General features: G+C 43.2%; 1 protein-coding gene across 2 annotated transcripts in view; it reads right to left on the reverse strand.

The window, feature by feature from the left end:
• The window catches only part of LOC122935126 (saxiphilin-like), a 133,900-nt gene that overhangs the window by 63,665 nt on the left and 50,583 nt on the right, over positions 1 to 19,652 (reverse strand). For both annotated transcript variants that reach the window (XM_044290889.1, XM_044290890.1), the window contains 5 exons: positions 19,300 to 19,515; positions 15,597 to 15,788; positions 14,146 to 14,281; positions 13,418 to 13,473; positions 7,939 to 8,102 (listed from right to left, as the gene is read on the reverse strand). In XM_044290889.1, coding sequence (XP_044146824.1) covers positions 7,939 to 8,102; positions 13,418 to 13,473; positions 14,146 to 14,281; positions 15,597 to 15,788; positions 19,300 to 19,515 — 764 coding nt within the window. The remainder of the gene's footprint in view (positions 1 to 7,938; positions 8,103 to 13,417; positions 13,474 to 14,145; positions 14,282 to 15,596; positions 15,789 to 19,299; positions 19,516 to 19,652) is intronic.

Raw genomic sequence — 19,652 nt, forward strand, 5'->3', positions numbered from 1 at the left:
CTCTCTCCAATTGATTTTGGTTAATTTTTATTTATTTAATTTTTATTTTAATTCATTCCCCTATCCACATTTGTTTGCAGGGGATTTACCTACATGTTGCTGCCTTTTGCAGCCCTCTAGCCCTTTCCTGGACTGTTTTACAGCCGTTTTAGTGCCGAAAAGTTCGGGTCCCCATTGACTTCAATGGGGTTCAGGTTCGGGACGAAGTTCGGATCGGGTTCGGATCCCGAACCCGAACATTTCCGGGAAGTCCGGCCGAACTTCTCGAACCCGAACATCCAGGTGTTCGCTCAGCTCTATCTGTCACATATTTGTGTGACCTAAAGCGATTATTTATCTTTCTGAAACCGGCACTACATATCTGGCAGTCCAATAAAACCAGTAAATACTGCTGTTACATTGTTGGTTGAAAAAAATCACACTTTTTGTGCTAGATAGTACAGTCGTGGCCAAAAGTTTTAAGAATGACACAAATATTTGTTTTCACAAAGTTTGCTGCTAAACTGCTTTTAGATCTTTGTTTCAGTTGTTTCTGTGAATGTAGTGAAATATAATTACACGCACTTCATACGTTTAAAAGGCTTTTATCGACAATTTCATGACATTTATGCAAAGAGTCAGTATTTGCAGTGTTGGCCCTTCTTTTTCAGGACCTCTGCAATTCGACTGGGCATGCTCTCAATCAACTTCTGGGCCAATTCCTGACTGATAGCAACCCATTCTTTCATAATCACTTCTTGGAGTTTGTCAGAATTAGTGGGTTTTTGTTTGTCCATCCGCCTCTTGAGGATTGACCACAAGTTCTCAATGGGATTAAGATCTGGGGAGTTTCCAGGCTATGGACCCAAAATGTCAACGTTTTGGTCCTCGAGCCACTTAGTTATTACTTTTGCCTTATGGCACGGTGCTCCATCGTGCTGGAAAATGCATTGCTCTTCGCCAAACTGTTGTTGGATTGTTGGAAGAAGTTGCTGTTGGAGGGTGTTTTGGTACCATTCTTTATTCATGGCTGTGTTTTTGGGCAAAATTGTGAGTGAGCCCACTCCCTTGGATGAGAAGCAACCCCACACATGAATGGTCTCAGGATGCTTTACTGTTGGCATGACACAGGACTGATGGTAGCACTCACCTTTTCTTCTCCAGACAAACCTTTTTCCTGATGCCCCAAACAATCGGAAAGAGGCTTCATCGGAGAATATGACTTTGCCCCAGTCCTCAGCAGTCCATTCACCATATTTTCTGCAGAAGATCAATCTGTCCCTGATGTTTTTTTGGGAGAGAAGTGGCTTCTTTGCTGCCCTTCTTGACACCATGCCATCTTCCAAAAGTCTTCGCCTCACTTTGCGTGCAGATGCGCTCACACCTGCTTGCTGCCATTCCTGAGCAAGCTCTGCACTGATGGCACTCCGATCCCGCAGCTGAATCCTCTTTAGGAGACGATCCTGGCGCTTGCTGGACTTTCTTGGATGCCCTGAAGCCTTCTTAACAAGAATTGAACCTCTTTCCTTGAAGTTCTTGATGATCCTATAAATTGTTGATTGAGGTGCAATCTTAGTAGCCACAATATCCTTGCCTGTGAAGCCATCTTTATGCAACACAATGATGGCTGCACGCGTTTCTTTGCAGGTCACCATGGTTAACAATGGAAGAACAATGATGTTAAGCATCACCCTCCTTTTAACAGGTCAAGTCTGCCATTTTAACCCAATCAGCCTGACATAATGATCTCCAGCCTTGTGCTTGTCAACATTCTCACCTGAGTTAACAAGACGATTACTGAAATGATCTCAGCTGGTCCTTTAATGACAGCAATGAAATGCAGTGGAAATTCTTTTTGGGGATTAAGTAAATTTTCATGGCAAAGAAGGACTATGCAATTCATCTGATCACTCTTCATAACATTCTGGAGTATATGCAAATTGCTATTATAAAAACTTAAGCAGCAACTTTTCCAATTTCCAATATTTATGTAATTCTCAAAACTTTTGGCCAGGACTGTACATTTGCAGCCTGCGCTGGATTTCTGACAGTCCAATAAAAACCGTTAAATACTGCTGTTACACTGTCTGTTGAAAAAAACTCCCTTTTTGTGCTAGATAGTACATTTGCGATTTGCGGCCTGTGCTGCAATTCTGACAGTCCAATAAAACCGTTAAATACTGCTGTTACATTGTTGGTTGAAAAAAAACTCACTTTTTGTGGTAGATAGTAAATTTGCAGCCTGCGCTGCATTTCTGAAAGTCCAATAAAACCGCTAAATACTGCTGTTACTTTGTTGGTTGAATTTTTATTTTATTTTTGTGCTAGATAGTACATTTGCGACCAGCGCTGGCTTTCTGACAGTCCAATAAAACCGTTACATACTGCTGTTACATTGTCATTTGAAAAAAACTCACTTTTTGTGATAGATAGTACATTTGCGTCCTGCTCTGCATTTCTGGCAGTCCAACGCAAGGAACGCAAAGAATGAGGAGAGCGTCAAATAAGGGACGTGGCCCTGGTCATGGTGCTGCTGGTGTTGGTGGAGCTCCTGTTGCAGGGAGAGGACATGGTCCATCTGTGCTAGCTACATGCACAAGTGAAACACCTTCCTCAGTTGCGAGTAGGCGACAGAACCTTCAGCGTTATTTGGTAGGCCCGAATGCTGCTCTACAAATGATGAGGCTAGAACAAGTACAGGCGATAGTAGATTGGGTGGCTGACAGTGCCTCCAGTTCCTCCTTGTCTCCCACCCAGTCCCCTACTGAAAGATCAGAGTTGGCACCTGCAGCCCATGGGCATCAGTCTTTCACCTCACCCCCTTGCAAATCAGCCAAGCAGTCTGAGCCCCAAGTCATGCAGCAGTCTCTTCTTCTCTTTTGATGACTCTGCTAGCAGGGTTTCCCAGGGCCATCCACATAGCCCTGCCCCAGAAGTGGAAGAGATTGAATGCACCGATGCCCAACCACTTATGTTTCAGAATGATTATATGGGAGGACCATCGCAGCATGTCTCCGATGATGACAAAACACAGGTGCCAACTGCTGTGGCTTTGCAGTGTGAAGACCGACAAGGAGGGCAGGGGTGAAGACTGGGAGAAAGATGATGTGGAGGACGATGAGGTCCTCGACCCCACATGGAATCAAGGTCATGCGAGTGACCTGTGTAGTTCGGAGGAAGAGGCGGTAGTCGCACAGAGCAACCAGCACAACAAAAGAGGGAGCAGGGTGCAAAAAAGGAGCGACCGTCCCCTAGATAGTACCCCTGCTACTGCCCGCCGCACCAAAGAAATGAGCACACCAAAGCCAGCTGCAAGGAGTTCCCTGGTGTGGCAGTTCTTCAGACAATGTGCTGACAACAAGACATGAGTGGTTTGCACGCTTTGCAATCAGAGCCTGAAGCGAGGCATAAACATTCTCAATCTGAGCACAACCTGCATGACCAGGCATTTAAGTACAAAGCACTAGCTGCAGTGGAGTAGACACCTCAAAAACCAAGAAAGGTCTTTGGCTCCTCCTGCTTCCTCTTCTGCTGCAGTCTCGGCCTCTTCATCCCCCTCTGGAGTGACAGTGGCACCTGCCACCCCGCAAACAGAGGATGTGGCAGCAACGCCACCACCTGCGATACCAAGTATCTCCACAATGTCCCACGGAAGCGTTCAGCTGTCTATCTCCCAAACACTGGAGCGAAAGAGGAAGTACCCTCCTACCCACCCGCGATCCCTGGCCCTGAATGCCAGAATTTTCAAATTCCTGGCCTTTGAAATGCTGTCATTCCATCTGGTCAGTTTTAGGAATCTGATGGTGGTGGCTGTCTGACAGTACGTTGTGCCCAGCCACCACTACTTTTCCAGGCGAGCCATCCCTTCCCTGCACAACCAAGTGGGGGACAAAATCTGGTGTAAACTGCGCAACGCCATCTGTAGCAAGGTCCACCCAACTACTGATACGTGGACCAGTAAGCATGGTCAGGGACGTTATATCTCCCTAACAGCACACTGGGTAAATGCAGTGGTGGCTGGGCCTGAGGATGGCAGTTTGGTGCATGTCCTTCCACCACCGAGGATTGCAGGGCGTTTCTCTTTGCCTCCTGTTGCTTCCTCCTCCTACTCCGCTTCCTCATCCTCTACTGCCTCCTCATCTGGTCAGCGTAACACCTTTACCACCAACTACAGCACAGCCAGGGGTAAAGGACAGCAGGCAGTTTTGAAACTTATCTGTTTGAGGGACAAACCCACCACCACGCAGGAACTGTGCACGGGCATGGAACAACTGACCGATGAGTGGTTGGTGCCATTGAGCCTCAACCCCGGCCTGGTGGTGTGCAATAATGGGCGAAATCTCGTAGCAGCTCTGGGCCTAGCCGGTTTGACGCACATCCCTTGCCTGGCGCATGTGCTGAATTTGATTTAATAACTTGTGGCACCCTCTGCACCCAATCAGATTTCATCCATTGACCTCCCTTGGATGTGGTATCCCTTTCTCAGGCTCCCTCTCCAGCATGGAACCCTGATTCCCCATTACCCGTGATCACCATGGTAGGCGCATAAAAGAACATCGAAAGTTGATAGGGAAGATATCCAAATGGATCGTGGACGTCATGGGGACGTGCTATCAGGCAGAAGTTATCTAGAGTGTAATGTTTCCTAATCCAAAATACCGCTGTGACGCTCCCTGTAATTTTTTATTACTCATTCCAATAACAGGGCATCTTAGGAGTCCTGTATTGTTATTTATTGTCACTACCTCCCCGAATCGGGAGTAGGTAATTGCCGCACGCCTCCTGCCTTCCGTTGATTTTTCTGCTTTAATAACTTGATCCACATCTCCACCCAATCAGATTTCAGTCATTGACCTCCCTTGGATGTGGTATCCCTTTCTCAGGCTCCCTCTCCGGCATGGAACACATTTCCCGTTACCCGTGATCACCATGGTAGGCGCATAAAAGACAGTAGAAACAGAGAGAGAAAAAAAAAAAAAAAGAAGTTAATCCAATCCTTTAGGGATCGAAATCCCCAAAGGGAATGAAATTCAGGGGGTGCTGACAGTGGTGGGATATTGTGTATGAAAAGGAGGGAAAGCAGGAAGTAGGGAAGGGTGCTCAAAGAAAAGTGTTCGATGGATATCTGAACACTTAGAAACCAATAATTACGGAAAAGTGGGGAGAGATAATGTCTACAGAAAAAGGAGGCAGAAGATGAGTGCCAATCCTAGAATATTTGAAAAAAAGTACTATAAGTGTTAGCGTTTTAGGGTGGTAAAGGTAAAAGCAGATGGAATGTGTGAGCAATAGTCCACAGATAGACACATGAAGAAATAATAGTATTAGGGTGAGAGGTTCTAACCCCACAATATAAACAATAGTACTACAAACCCTAGATAGGTTATTAGGTACTCAATGGATCAAGGATGACCAAATCCACTATTAATAAAATTGTATTCTAAATATTAAAAAATGTGAAGTAACATAAAACAGCAATAAATATATGTGCACTCACTTCACTGGGGGGTAGTCATCAGGATAAGCACATAACACCTGTGACGTTGAACCCCCCGGCCAGGATCGCATGTAGATTCACAGTGATGGCAGCACACTTCAAGGCTTCAAATCAATAACTTTATTAAAACAATGTATGGCTCGACACGTTTCAGGGACTACAATTCCCCTTCCTCAGGAGCAGGTGCAACGCGTCGAGCCAGTCATTGTCTTGATAAAGTGATTGATTTGAAGCCTTGAAGTGTGCTGCCATCCATCACTGTGAATCTACATGCGATCCTGTCCTGGGGGGTTGAATGTCACATGTACTTATGTACTTATCCTGATGACTACCCCCCAGTGAAGTGAGTGCACATATATTTATTGCTGTTTTATGTTACTTTACATTTTTTAACATTTATATAACAATTTTATTAATAGTGGATTTAGTCATCCTTGATCCATAACCTGTAACACTATTACACTCCAGAAATACATCCAGGCCCTTCTTGAACTCTTTTAGTGAGTTCACCATCACCACCTCCTCAGGCAGAGTTCCAGGCTAGGATAGTCTAAGGCTACTTTCACACTAGCAGCACGGACCTCCAGCAGGCTGTTCCGTCGGGTGAACAGCCTGTCAGATCCGCCCTGCCGCTAGTGAACGTGTGCCACCAGACTGCCGCTCCGTCCCCAATTGCTAGTTAGGGTGGGGGGAGTTCCGATGGAGGCAAAGCAGCGCACAGCGAGAGGCTGCAGGAATAAATTTCGGACATGTCGTAGTTTTATTCCGGCACATTTGTGCAGGCACCTAAATAATCGTTTACCGGAAGAAGATTGCTGCCTCTGCTGCTCGAAAACAATGATTCTGTATGGAAATGAGTAATGGCATTAGTGATCGCTCCTTCCCATACTGTGGAGGAGATCGCTGCATGTAAATGTAGCGGTCTCCTTCAGATGAGCAGGCGAATGTCCTGTCTATCTTTAGAAGCAGAACTGATTACAAAAGAAATGCTTAGAGATATCTGTAGGGGTTGCAGAAATTGTTCTAATGGCCCAATGGTCCCCCTATCATGTGAGAGAGCACAAGTACTTTAATGCTGGGTGGATGAAGGTTGCAAAAGAGTACTTGGGGCAAAGATTATACATGTTATACATGTTTCATACAAGACTTACAGGAAAGTGTATTACTCATTGATTTAAAGAAGACTGAACAGAGAGACCTTGTGTCATATACCACAACCTTAAGATAGCCATACATTTTAGATTGCTGTTTGTTATCTTTTACGACCTCCAATAAACGAGCATGGTCTGCATGACCAAACGTGCATGTCTTCTGAATGAAGAAAGGGGAGTAAGGCTACTTTCACACTTGCGCTTGATCGGATCCGTTCTGAACGGATCCGATCATATTAATGCAGATGGAGGCTCCGTTCAGTACGGATCCGTCTGCATTAATAACTCTAAAAAATTTCGCAAGTGCGCAAGTGCGCAAGTAGCCTGCGCGGAACCGTTCAGACTTTCAATGTAAAGTCAATGGGGGACGGATCCGCTTGAAGATTGAGCCATATGGTGACATCTTCAAGCGGATCCGTTCCCATTGACTTACATTGTAAGTCTGAACGGATCCGCACGCCTCCGCACGGCCAGGCGGACACCCGAACGCTGCAAGCAGCGTTCAGCTGTCCGCCTGTCCGTGCGGAGGCGAGCGGAGCGGAGGCTGAACGCCGCCAGACTGATGCAGTCTGAGCGGATCCGCATCCATTCAGACTGCATCAGGGCTGGACGGAGGCGTTCGGGTCCGCTCGTGAGCCCCTTCGGACCAAACTTTTCTAGTTGTGGCTTATCTTCTTAGCAAAAAAATGAAGTAAGGAGGTCCCCATAAACTGTATGAAAGTCTATGCAAAATCAACAACTTTGGCCAAAACTAATCTGAAGTGTAGGTCAAGCTTTAGACCCTGTATTAGCCCTGGCATTACACAATGTATAAATCTAGAAGACTACCCTACATGTAACTATACAAACATTTTTCTGAGACAATAGTTTTGGGATTGCTCTAACCTCAATGAACAACAGATTGTGTAAATAATACAAAAACACATTCATTTATGCACATTATATTATTTTCCCATAAACCTTTAAAAAAAGCTGGTATATTCACATCATTACAACATTAAAAAAATACTGTAATAAATTCTCATTGACTACAGTGTAATATTTGACCACACAACGGCAAACACAAAGAAATAGCATCTCCAACTTTGGAACTATTTGGTACGATGGTAAAAGCGTGCCAGCGCTTCCCTTGACCATAGCATTTATGTGGAAATAGGGAAGTAGTAAGCTGAACCATACCATAATTTACTTCTGCTCTTGGCAATTATTCAGAGATGCATGCATGTGAAGTGATCATCTGCATGCCCATCATACATACTCAGCATATATGAGTATGCCAAAATGTTCAAATAATGTTAGGATATTACCTACCTGAGCTTCAAGAAGATACTCAATGATATCCTTACTCTTGTCCCCAGTGCTTCTTGTCACCACAGCATGTCTGGGGACTTTTCCAAAGTTACAGTCTTTATGTTCACTTAGTGGACTTCTAGTATTGTCTGGACACAGAAGCTCAAGATTGTCTGAATCTTGCCCTAAAGAACAATACATTGAATTAACACAGGAAGCATGTATATACCAGTATGTATATATATATATATATATATATATATATATATATATATATTTTATATATAATCAGTACAACATTTTCCTCTAGCATGAGATAAACCCATGTATGGCTGCTGTGCTCATTACTGTAAGGATAAATACAAAAGCAAAAACAAACACAATGCAACAGCACTCTGGAAACAACAAAATATATAAAATGTATTGTATTTAGATACTGCGCTTAAGGACATATTACGGTTACTATTAATGTACAGGTATTACAGATATACTTTATCTGGCACACTGAAGTATGTCAGTGTACAGGTATTTAGCTGGTGTTACCCAGTGTACCTGCAATGAAGACTTCTCTTTGTGCGCTTCTGCTCACGGTTCCCATACTTGGTATGGAGGTCTTTTCCTCTTCTATTTCTCCACTTGGTCCTTCTTAATGCTGGAAATCAGGATCAGTCCAGGTATGATGTAGTTTGGCGTGCTGCCTCGCGCCCAGGCCGGTGGCGCGCTGCTGCTGCAGGTGGGGGTGTGTACACAGGAGTGATTAGCGCTCGCTCGGAGCGGTGAGTGACGTCACTTGCAGCGGTCATCAATGACCGCCGGTACCAGGTATCTCTTCTCCAACGTGTTTCGAACAGACGCTGTTCTTCCTCAGGGAGTGTTACCTGGCTGCTCACGCTCTCTCTTTTTATGCGCTTCTCTGGGAATTTAACCCCTTCCCTGCCGATCCTGCATGGATTTATCACCTAGTCATTATTCAAAGGCAAAAAGTTCTATCTCTGCATTTAGACCATTAGGTATTAGGGTGTCCATATTAAATATCCACTTTGATTCTTTTTTGGACATTTATTTAATGTAGTCCCCTCCCCTTTTATTTAACTGTATTATTTCTACCCCACAGAAACGGGAACCAGCAAAGTTGCCTCCATGTTTTACATTGTAATGGCGGGATAGTGGGCGACCTTCATATTTTCTATTTATATTGTATATATGTTCCCCTATTCTTTTCTTTAGCGCTCTTTTGGTGCGACCCACATAAATCTTATTGCAGGGGCATGTTAATGTGTATATAACGCCTTTGCTGTTACAAGTGATGAAGTGTTTTATAGTCTGTTTATAGGTTCCCTCCGTATTATTTATTTGTGTTATTATTTTCTTATTTTTGGATATTTTGCATCCTCTGCACGTTTTGCATGGATAGAAGCCACCTTTCTTCCTTTCTATTTGTTTTTGATTTTTCTCATCAGTATTTATTCCTGTACATCTGCCTGTAGATGCAATTATGTTGCCCACATTTTGTGCCCTTCGAAACACAAATTTAGGGTCTTTGGGGATAATTTTGCCTATTATTTTATCCTTTTTGAGGATATCCCAGTGTTTTTTTATGATTTTTTTTTAAAAATTGGTACTTGATTGCTATATGGTGTAATAACGGGCGGTATTTTTGCACTAGTTTCGATCTCTGAAGTTTTTACTCTGTTCTTGCTTTCTGTTAATAGGGTCTGCCTATTTAATTGATTTATTTCTAATTTTTGTTCTGACAGTTTTATTGTGTCATAGTCCTTGTATTCCAGTTTTTTCTGCAAAATTTCTGCCTCCCTCTCATATTCCCTTATGTTTGTGCAATTCCTTCTTAGTCTCATGAACTGACTGCGCGGGATGTTTTCCAACCATCTGGGAAGGTGGCAACTATTCATGGCAATGAAACTATTTCCATCAGTTGGCTTACTGTAGGTTCTGGTAAGTAGTTTGTCCCCTTCTATGTAAATAGCTAAATCTAAAAAGTTGATTTCCCTTCTACTATATGTTGAACTCAATTCTAGATAAAAAAAATCCTTTTTATTGATCTCATTTAAAAATTCCAGCGACTTTGTTTCCACCAGGGAGACCAATAGTGTCTGGCATAGACTGCCTTACTAGCCCTCTGTCCAGATACATCGATCTACAACATATGGTAGAAAGGAAATCTACTTTTTAGATTTAGCTATTTACATAGAAGTAATAGACAAACTACTTACCAGAACCTACAGTAAGCCAACTGATGGAAATAGTTTCATTGCCATGAATATTTGCCACCTTCCCAGATGGTTGGAAAACATCCCGCGCAGTCAGTTCATGAGACTAAGAAGGAATTGCACAAACATAAGGGAATATGAGAGGGAGGAAGAAATTTTGCAGAAAAAACTGGAATACAAGGGCTATGACACAATAAAACTGTCAGAACAAAAATTAGAAATAAATCAATTAAATAGGCAGACCCTATTAACAGAAAGCAAGAACAGAGTAAAAACTTCAGAGATCGAAACTAGTGCAAAAATAGCGCCCATTATTACACCATATAGTAATCAAGTACCAATTTTCAAAAAAATCATAAAAAAACACTGGGATTTCCTCAAAGAGGATAAAATAATAGGCAAAATTATCCCCAAAGACCCTAAATTTGTGTTTCAAAGGGCACAAAATGTGGGCAACATAATTGCATCTACAGGCAGATGTACAGGAATAAACACTGATGAGAAAAATCAAAAACAAATAGAAAGGAAGAAAGGTGGCTTCTATCCATGCAAAACGTGCAGAGGATGCAAAATATCCAAAAATAAGAAAATAATAACACAAATAAATAATTAAAATAACTACATTAAAGAAATGTCCAAAAAAGAATCGAAGTGGATATTTAATATGGACACCCTAATACCTAATGGTCTAAATGCAGAGATAGAACTTTTTGCCTTTGAATAATGACTGGTGATAAATCCATGCAGGATCGGCAGGGAAGGGGTTAAAGTCCCAGATAAGCGCATAAAAAGAGAGAGCGTTAGCAGCCAGGTAACACTCCCTGAGGAAGAACAGCGTCTGTTCGAAACACGTTGGAGAAGAGATACCTGGTACCGGCGGTCATTGATGACCGCTGCAAGTGACGTCACTCACCGCTCCAAGCGAGCGCTAATCACTCCTGTGTACACACCCCCACCTGCAGCAGCAGCGCACCACCGGCCTGGGCGCGAGGCAGCACGCCAAACTACATCATACCTGGACTGATCCTGATTTCCAGCATTAAGAAGGACCAAGTGGAGAAATAGAAGAGGAAAAAACCTCCATACCAAGTACGGGAACGTGAGCAGAAACGCACAAAGAGAAGTCTTCATTGCAGGTACACTGGGTAACACCAGCTAAATACCTGTACACTGACATACTTCAGTGTGCCAGATAAAGTATATCTGTAATACCTGTACATTAATACTAACCGTAATATGTCCTTAAGTGCAGTATCATAGTATTTAAATACAATACATTGCCTCCCTTTGTGCGGCAGATCTTGTGGTTCTGCCGCGATACCGCTGCTGTTACATATAGTACCCACTGAGTGCCACTGTAGCAACTCCTTATCTCCTCTAAAATATATAAAATATTGTCATCCTCATTTTAGAAAAATATACTAGTGCTAATGCTATGCTCATTATATAAATGTGAGACTCTATGCAAATACATTTTGTACAAAATCAGACTGTATTAGCACTAGTTTATTTTCACCGTCGCCCCTGGGAGAGATCTTAGAAGTTCAGATAGACGGAAGACTCAGGAGTCTATCTGATAGATCTCTCTTGTTTTCATTGTTGCTGACAGGTTTCCACCCCTTCGCAGATGCTGCTTATTATCAGTCAGGTAGCTCTTTATATGTTCCACCTCTCACTTGTTTCCCTGCGGCTGATAGTTCTTCTGTGGAGTGCTTTGCTTGTGTGGTGGCTCTCCTGTTCCAGTTGCTTCTCAAGCTAAGTCCTTTTCCATTTCTTGGTGTGTCTGTTCTGACTAGGCCTCAGGGAGACACTAGCTCCTTCAGTTTGGAAGGAGCCGGTTGCCTCTTTCCCTGTTCCCTAAGCTGAGTGTTTAGTGCAGTGTTTCAGCAGTCTCAGGTTCCTGTGCATGTGCATTTCTACCTTTGAGATTTACACATGTTGGCAGCTTAGGAGAGAATCAGGGATTGCTAGGCGGTGACCTCTTTGTTCCCTAGGTTTGGGGCCTAGTCTGTTGTTGTTTTGTTGTGGTTCCCTTTGGTTGTCTTTCCTTCCCCGTACTACCCATGACATTTATATATTCAGTCCAAGTTGATCATGCATCGGGGTTTCGGGAGTAATAGTAATAGTTATGTGCATGGCTGGTCTAAGTCAAGTATCATGCTACTGCATAATTTCTGTTTCTTTAAAATATTCCACACACACATTCATAACTGCTGGGGCATTATAGTATAAGACAGTAGTCATACAGGACCTGTTCCTAAAATGCCACTAACTTTAAAAAAAATGTTTGATATATCATAGAGACATATCAAAGGTTGTGATCGGTGGGGGCCTGAGTGCTGAAACCCCCATGATCTCTAGAACAACGGGAGAGAAGCACACTTATATAAGGCTCTTTGTCGCTGCAGAGGATAGAATAGTGATTGACCCATAGACTTCTATGAGCTGGTCTCATGCAACAAGGAGAAGGAGCATAATATTGTGCCCTTCTCTCTCCTTATTTTAGAAATTGGTGTGGTTCTCAGCACTGTGGGTCTCAGATCCCCACCAATCAAAATTCCTCCATGGCAGTAAAGTCTGTACTGCCCTCAACAGTGATTACCTTACTGACTAACTGACTAAGTTCTTAACTCCTTGGTCTTTCTCCTTCTCTCTGAAGATAATTCAGAGATCTTTGAGTCTCTGAAGCTTGAAGCTGGGGGCCTGAAAAGAAGGAGCACATGGTCTTTGCTCCCTCTCCCTACAACCTCTCCCTCAGATTATTTCAATAGAGAGTGGGCCCAGCCCACGCCCTATGACATTCAAATGAAATAGCATGAAAGAACATTGCAATAAATAATACAACATTAGAGACAAACCATTTGCAGATACCCACTGTACTGGTATACTGCACATAGCACAACTAATCCACTAATAAATGGCCAGGAGGCAGTGACTGTTCTAAACAATCCTAGGGTTCTTCCATGGTACCTAGGCTATCTGCCCAGATAAGTTATGGGCACAGTATGATGCAATCATGTGGGGTCCACCATTTTTTCTTTTTCTTCTATGCAGCTTTGATTACAGCATATATTAGGTTAAATAATAAGATCAGAGGTCTCACTGATCTCTCCTGGTACAGAAGAATTAAACTAGACCAATAGTTGAGATTAGACAGAGATGGGAGAGGGGATTAAACTGTTGGATTTTTTTTAACACATTCATCTATGCTTATAGTTTTTGCTCCACCAGGCTAATTCAGTGAGTAAATTGTTTAGATCTGATTCCATTACCTGATAAAGCGGTGTGTTCCACAAAAGCCACGTCTCCTTTATCCTCTCTCAAACACCTGACCAAAGAAAAAAGTTTATGCAACCATGATTCTGTAATTATTGTCTACAGTCCTGCTGCAAATGTTCGAGAAAGCAACAATGCTATCATAAATACATGAAAAAGAGCCTGCCAGTGACAGATTCACCTATAGGCTTAATAGGTTGATGCCTACAGGCAGTCTTGGTGGAAGGTCATCTACTAATAATTTACTCATGAGAAGGCTGCAGAGAATGCTCAATGTTTTGAAGAGTGGAACTGCAATGCCCTGCATTGTTATGTAAGAGCAGACCTAAAATTTGATGTCATACACAACTTAAAGATGCTGTCCATAATTTATCTATGTTTTAATCCCCTCCCCCCAATCAGAAGGACTTGTGAGGGGAACTTTACCTACCTGTTCATCATCACTTAATAATGGATATCTGGGTCCTGGGCTGTCTTCACTGTATTTCTAGACCGCACATGTAAATTTCCAGCATACACAGGGTAGTGTGTGCTGCTACAGTCAATGACTAGCGTCAGTGTTGAAATGTCCCCAGGTGCCACTTTACCCCCTATGCAAGTCACTGCCGGGTCACTTGCACTTTGGAACTGACAGTTCAGGAGCAGGTAAGTATAGTTCCCTTCACAGGTCACACTGGGTGAAGGGTGAATTTAAAAGAAATTTACTAGTGACCCTCCAACTTACCTAAGTGCTCCTTCATCCCCATAGTATGGTTCACCAGGACTGCGCTTACACTTCTCTTCTTTTCCTGCACACTGCTTACACAAGTTTTCCTCTTTGGCTCCTGGGGCACAGCTGACTGAGAAGAACTCTGAAGCGGCTATGGTGGAAATGGCACATCATCAACATGTACAGTAAGAGGCTATGTCATCAACACATATATAAGTGCAGGGTGTTATATATTGCCTAAGTATGATCACCCAGTGAAAATATTCCTGCCCTGGAGCAAATCAGTCCACTGGAAGAATTTTTCCATTAATATATAGAAACTCTATGGGTCTAATTTTTCATGATTTAGCCGTGCACTGCCGGAGGCTGCACCACAATTTTGACAAGGCATATTCTTCATAATTTGCAGTCCATGCGCCTGAACCAAAATCTACTCCAGCCTCTAGACCATACCCTGCAGTGGCCACTGTAAAATGTCCTACATGTCAGACATTAAATTGATGAAAGGTAATTGGTTGTCATTCCATATCCACCAGAACAGGAACCACTCTTTGAAAGCTGTTTTTTGCTAGTGCCGTGAACCCCTGAAGAGCTGCTGCAGAGGATGGGAGTGATAGTGGTACTGATGAGATGTGGTTTCATGGTGTACTCCCTCAGGCTGTTTCTCCCTGTACCGTGGAAAGGTAGTTTGAAAAATCATACCAGATGTAAACGTATAAAAGTCTCTGCAAAATATCAATTAGGGCACATCCAGCAATATTATGTACAAAGTACAGTTTCTGGCACTAGATAGGAGGTATAGTGACTGGTTGTGGGGTTATTAAATGGAACTTGCAGATATACAGTACGACATAGTACACGTCAGTACCTGTCCACTGTGTGATACATGCTTGAAGTTAGTATGGCCTGGTGGTTATTCTAGGTGATGAGTGTCTGACCTGTTTTCCCTCACCAGCAGCAAGGTTTGGAAAGCTGAGTCTTGCTGGTCACTCTGCTGACCTTATTTGCTGTATCTTGACTCTGGCAATTTCCCTGGAGTAAAGGTCTCACAGGAGAATATTATCAGGCATTTGGAGTAAGGGCTCAAGCATGCCTTCCTCCATACTCAGTACTCTGGAACTCTCCCTCTTGGCAGTAAGGACCAACCCACTCTTGCCAAGAGTTGAGGAACTGGGTGGCTATCCCTGTTCTTGCTAACCATACCTCTTCTGGTGGAATCCATGGCAGAACAATGAAGAACATAATACATACAAAACAATTGCAGATACCTCCAGGTCTGGGGTCCTGCACTAGTTGCTCTCTTCTATGGCTTTTATCCTGAGTTGGAGAACCTCACTATGACATCCATTTTAAAAGAGGTTTTCTTTTTCGGCAAACCTTGAAAATATACTTAACTTATAAAAATGGTGTCAAACTTTATGGTTGCTGCACCATCCATACTTAGTTTTAACCATGCACTTTTGTACCTTGTTCAAAAGACTTTTCTTCAGATCCATCCCACAACAGGAAGTTCTTCTTATAGAGTGCATACAAAGGAGCGATCCAACTGGCTGTCTTTCCCACCGCAGAATGACAAGATCTCTTGCCTTTCAGTTGGTTAAACTGTAATGTACTAGATTTTTTCACCACAGCTACTGCATAATGGCTCTTCACAAGATCTAAAAAGTTATATACAAATGTATAAACATTTAGTTTTAGTACATATTTTTAAAACATTGGAAAAACTTAATACTGGTGTTAGTACCACTGCTTACGCTGCAAAAACCTTTTATAGAATGGAGATACCTTTCAGAAGTTAAAGGGAATATTAAATCTAGTCTAAACATATACAAGTATAAAATGTCCCTCCAGATATGCCTGAGAGACTGTTAACAAGCTGCAATGGCAAGCAGTTTTTCTGTTGTTTTGCAGACAGAAAGCAGCCCCATCTTCAGCTTTAGACTGACTGTGTGCATCAGCATGATATCACAAAGCCGGATGTTCAGGGGAAGGTGACGGGATTTAGGGATTTAGTCCCCATTGTCTATAATGAAGTTCTTAGGCCTCTTACACAAGGGCGTCATGGATTTGGGCCGGATAGGATGCAGGTGCGTCGCCGGGAAAATGCACAATTTTTCAGCGCGAGTGCAAAACACAAGTGATGCGTGAAAATCCCCACTCATGTGCACAGCCCCATAGAAATGAATGGGTCCGGATTCAGTGTGGGTGCAATGCTTTCACCTAACGTATTGCACCCGCGCGGAAATCTCGCTGTGTGAAAGAGGCCCCTTTTCCGCGTGGGTGCAATGCGTGAGTTGAACGCATTGTGAGTTTTCCGCGCGGGTGCAATGCCTGAGTTGAACACATTGCACCCGCACTGAATCCAGACCCATTCATTTCTATGAGGCTGTGCACATGAGCTGTGATTTTCACGCATCACTTGTGCGTTGCGTGAAAATCGCAGCATGCTCTATTTTGTGCGTTTTTCATGCAACACAGGCCCCATAGAAGTGAATGGGGCCTGCGTGAAAATCGCAAGCATCCGCAAGCAAGTGTGGATGCGATGCGATTTTCACGCATGGTTGCAAGGTGACGATCGGGCTGGGGACCCGATCATTATTATTTTCCCTTATAACATGGTTATAAGGGAAAATAATAGCATTCTGAATACAGAATACAAAGTAAAATAGTGATGGAGAGGATAAAAAATAAAAAAAAATAACTCACCGAGTCCATTTGATTGCGTAGTTGCAGATCTCTGTCTTCTTCTGTAATGTTGAGCTGCCGGCTAAGGACCTGTGGTGACGTCACATCACATGATCCAATCACATGGTCCCTCACCATGATGATGAACCATGTGATTGGACCATGTGATGATCACAGGTTCCATAAGTTTGTCACTTGCACAGAACAGGCCACGTGGAGCGGCTAAACCATGAGACCTTAACTCAACTCTGAAGAAGGAGTTTGCAGCCACCTTAGCATAGGCATAAGTCATAATTAACAAGCATTTCCCCTGGCTTAGCCTTGGTATGTAAGCACTCTAATTACAGATATGAGTAAGTATCTAATTCAGGATGATGTCCAGCATCAAAAGAACTATAGGCTATGCTGTATCTAGAAGAGCAAAGGGGAGGACTAGTAGAGAGGAGCACAGGAGAAACAAAACAGGCCCTAAGGTGGGCTATGGTAAGTCGGTAAGGTAACTTGCCAGTCAGAGCAGGCATTCTGGTGGTGTGAGTGCAGTCATCTCGGTGACCTGGACGGTCGTTCTCTGCTGTCGATCCATGCGTTTGCTTCAGAAGGTATGGTAAAAACCTTGATGTCCTGCCACCCACCACTCATAGCCTAGCTGGGTAAGCCATAGAGTACTGCAGGTTCATCGCTCATAGCCTCCTCTTCACAGCCGTGAAGGTCGCTCTTCTCTTTTGCAGTTCAGCTGAGAAGTCTGGAAATACTATGATGGTTGTGTTTTCAAAGTGAAGTTCCGGCTTGCACCGGGCAAGTTGCAAAACATGGTCTCGATCTGTGGAGTTGAGAAGGCGGGCGAGCATGGGGCGTGGTGGGGCGCCTGGTGGTGGTGATTTGGCGAGAATCGGGTGCATTTATTCCACCACAAATGCAGAGGAGAAGTTTTCTTCCGGGAAGGTGAACTTGATCTAATTAAGCATGAATTTGCATGGGTTAGTCCCTTAAGCCCGCTATGGCAGACCACAATGCGCAGGTTATTACGTCTTATGCGATTTTCATAACCATCGCATTTCTGCTGCCTAAAGTCTACTGTCTTCTCTAGTGCAGTAAGCTGCACAGGGATTAGATTAGTAGAGTTTTCCAGGCTAGAGATACGATCCTCTGTCTCTTTGACCCGGTTCCTCAGGTTATGCATGTCCTGTCTGAGCAGGCCGAGGTTGACCATGACCTCCTCCATCTTGCCCTATAGAGTAGCTCTGCAGGCAGAGATAGCTTGTAAGAGTTGAGCTGTGACCTGCTTCAGCGTGGGTTCTGTCTCAGAGGTCTGGTCATCCTCCTCGCTGGTCGGAGACACCGCAATTTTGGGATTGAGTGGGCAAACTTTTTGAGTCTCTCAGCCGTGGTCAGCGTCTTGTTACGAGCCATACTCCTTTCCCGGGGTTTACCCGACCTTCTACTTCCAGGTGGGAGAATTTTGGCTGCTGTGTAAGTTCAGGATGATTACAGTTGGGGGTCTTTCTGGCGGCGCTCACTCACACACGTCTGCTCATAGTCGCGGCTGGCCATGCCCCTATATTGTTGGTTATTTACAAAGAGAGAAGCAGCAATTGTGTACCCTGTACAGCCACCCACCCCCAGATGAATGGCAGCCCACTTGATCACTGTATGGTGTTACAATGAGTGTGCAGGATGATGCATAGTTCAATACAGGCTGAAGCAAATTCTGAACTTTAGTCATTCTTATCTAGAGCTCAACACAGTGGAGGACATTTATCAAAACTAGTGTAAAAGAAAACTGGATGATTCTACCTTTCATTTTAAAGAGTTCCTTTGGAAAATGGAAAGTGAAATCTGGTTGCTATAGGCAACTAAGCCAGTTTTCCTTTATACCAGTTTTGATAAATCTCCACATTGTGTTTGGTTGTACAGATGGTGTTTATGTAAACTGCTGGTGCTTGTAGCCTTTTCATCCCACTGTGTATAAACTTTTCTATACCTAAGCAATTTCTGGTGATATTTTGCAGGTTTTCAGCCACTCATATGTTTTTTTTTTTTACTACATTTGGGCACTGGAGGACTACTTCATTTTCCTCATTACTGTGCCAGGACAGACAAACTGCTTTTTCTGAATGCCAAATCCTGCTTTAATTTATATAAAATGGTGCCACTAAATATTTGGGATATGAATTGAATATTGGGCTATAGATATCACTGAAGGAGGAAATGCATAGTATAAATATAAGGCCCTTAGTTTCTCCTAAATAGTAGTGATATTACTTTTCCTTGCACATGCTATGTACTTAAAGTGGATGTCTGCTTTGGAATTTTCTTTTTGTGTGTATCCCTAATGCCAAGCTGATCACAAAGTGTCCTGTTGTTAGAACCCCCTGATTTAGTTGTCATTTATGGTGGAACCCCATAACAAGTGTTTAGTTTTATACCAGCCCCCCACAGGGGAAAGGAAGAATTACACAGTCCTTATTGACTAAAGTTTCTCACCTGGAATCTCACATGTAGGGGGTGACTGCCCAGGTGCGGCTCTTGTACCCTGTATCTCTACACCGTATTTGGAAACACACCAACAGTGTCCGGTGCTGCCATGACACTGCTTTGGTCTGTAGTCTCCTTTTTCATCACAATTAGGTACAAACACTCCTCTTATAGCTTCCCCTGCACCAAGCACTTTATATCTGTCTTTTATACAAGTTGCTCCAGCTAATAAGACAAATAGAAAACAAATAATAATCTTGTTTGAATAAATTATGTAGTAGTAATAGGCAGTCCGTTCAGTGAGTTAATTATATATTTTTTTCAGTCCACAGGAGCTGCTTTAGCCCCAACAATCCAATTTC

The sequence above is a fragment of the Bufo gargarizans genome, chromosome 4 (genome assembly GCF_014858855.1).
Source record: "Bufo gargarizans isolate SCDJY-AF-19 chromosome 4, ASM1485885v1, whole genome shotgun sequence".
Lineage (NCBI taxonomy): Eukaryota > Metazoa > Chordata > Amphibia > Anura > Bufonidae > Bufo > Bufo gargarizans.